Source organism: Myotis davidii, unplaced genomic scaffold (assembly GCF_000327345.1).
Source record: "Myotis davidii unplaced genomic scaffold, ASM32734v1 scaffold184, whole genome shotgun sequence".
In the NCBI taxonomy this organism is placed as follows: Eukaryota; Metazoa; Chordata; class Mammalia; order Chiroptera; family Vespertilionidae; genus Myotis; species Myotis davidii.
This window is the reverse complement of record NW_006297021.1, coordinates 4,899,853-4,901,334: the sequence shown is the minus strand read 5'-3', so window position 1 is coordinate 4,901,334 and position 1,482 is coordinate 4,899,853. Positions and strand designations below refer to the sequence as shown.

At 55.5% G+C, this 1,482-nt stretch overlaps 1 protein-coding gene across 1 annotated transcript in view; it reads left to right on the top strand.

Annotated features, from left to right (window-relative positions):
- The window catches only part of DCTD (dCMP deaminase), a 21,158-nt gene that overhangs the window by 17,543 nt on the left and 2,133 nt on the right, over positions 1 to 1,482 (top strand). The window contains exon 4 of the mRNA XM_006772660.2: positions 1,092 to 1,188. Coding sequence (XP_006772723.1) covers positions 1,092 to 1,188 — 97 coding nt within the window. The remainder of the gene's footprint in view (positions 1 to 1,091; positions 1,189 to 1,482) is intronic.

Below are 1,482 nucleotides of genomic sequence, written 5' to 3'. Positions count from 1 at the left end.
GGGGGGGGGGTGCGGGTGAGGGGGGGAATGAGTTTCTGTCAGATACAAGGTCAGCTGGGAGGCTGTATGTGAAATTTTAATTTGTAGCTAATGTAGGGGAGATATTTGAGGACCTAACCGTATCTCTGCATTTTAATGTCATAAGGACTCCAACGGAACCATGTTCAGTTTTTCTTACCGCGAAGTGACAGCACTGTGTTCTGAACGTTTTGCCTTTTTCAAACTGTCACATCTGAGATTCGGCCGCACTCTGTCTCCATAAAACTCTCCGCGTGAGATTTAGGGACGTGCCTTGTCGGCCAGATGTGCAGCTTAGAGGGGCTGTTTCTCACGAGCCCGAGGGTCTGTGAGCAGAGCGGGTCTGCCGGTGTCGGAACCAGAATCTCTGTGGCTCCCCGCGGGCGCTGGAAGGTCTTTGGGGACATAGGCACCGAGGCGGTGCAGGCGTGGGCAGAGCCAGCCGCGCATGCCCTGGGGGCCAGCCCCCTTCTGTCCCCGCGGAGCTGGGGTGGGGAGTGCCGTCGGGGTCCTGCCTCAGGTCAGCGCTGCTGGTGAGACGGGAGAAGCACCGGTCTGCTCCGTGTGGGTCTGCAGAGCCGTCCGGGGAAGTCGCTGGTCTCTCTCTGATTTTGCCAGCACGCTCTCCCCTCCCTGCCCCACCAGCCTCTGGAGTTCGACAGTAATTGCCTTATGAAGAGAGAACGTCTGATTGCCCGCAGTAAAGGAAATTTGTTAATCACATCGAGGCTTGACCACTTGACTGTTTTCACTTTGCTTTTGTTAAAAAAAATCCATAAATGCCAGAGGGCAGATTCAGTACCGCCCATCCCTGTCCGCTGCTGTCCCTGTCTGCTGCTGTCCCTGTCCGCTGCTGGACCGGAGCTCAGCTCCTGGTTGCAGCCACTGGGCGTGGTGTGGACACGCCCTCGGGAGAGGCGATTCATTGCAGACACCGCCATCAAGTGGATGCATGATTTCTTATAAAAGATGAACTGCTGGGCACCCGGGGGCAGCGCTGCCATCCGTACTTCCGACGTAGTGGCGTCGCTGTGCTTGTACTAACGGGGCTTCCTGCCTTGTTGCCTTTTAAGGTATCAAAGAAGTTATATTCATGTCTGATAAGTACCACGATAGCGAGGAGTCCACCGCCGCCAGGCTCATGTTTGATATGGCTGGGGTCGCCTTCAGGTGAGTGGAGGGCCTGAGGCCTGATGGAGAAAGAGGCGGGGCTGAGGCCTGATGGAGAAAGGGGGGGCTGAGGCCTGATGGAGGGGGGTGTGTGGCCTGGACCCGTGTTTCGTTTCTGCCTGTGATGCCCGACTCCCTTCCACCTCCGGCCCCTCTTTTCCAAGGCGTGGGCTGAGCCTCTCTGTATTTTAGGGGCAGATCTTTAAGAGCAGTGACAGATGTAGTTGAAGATGCTCTGGCTAATAATTGTGCTTTTTAAAAAAATATTCTTATGGATTTCAGAGAGGGAGAAAG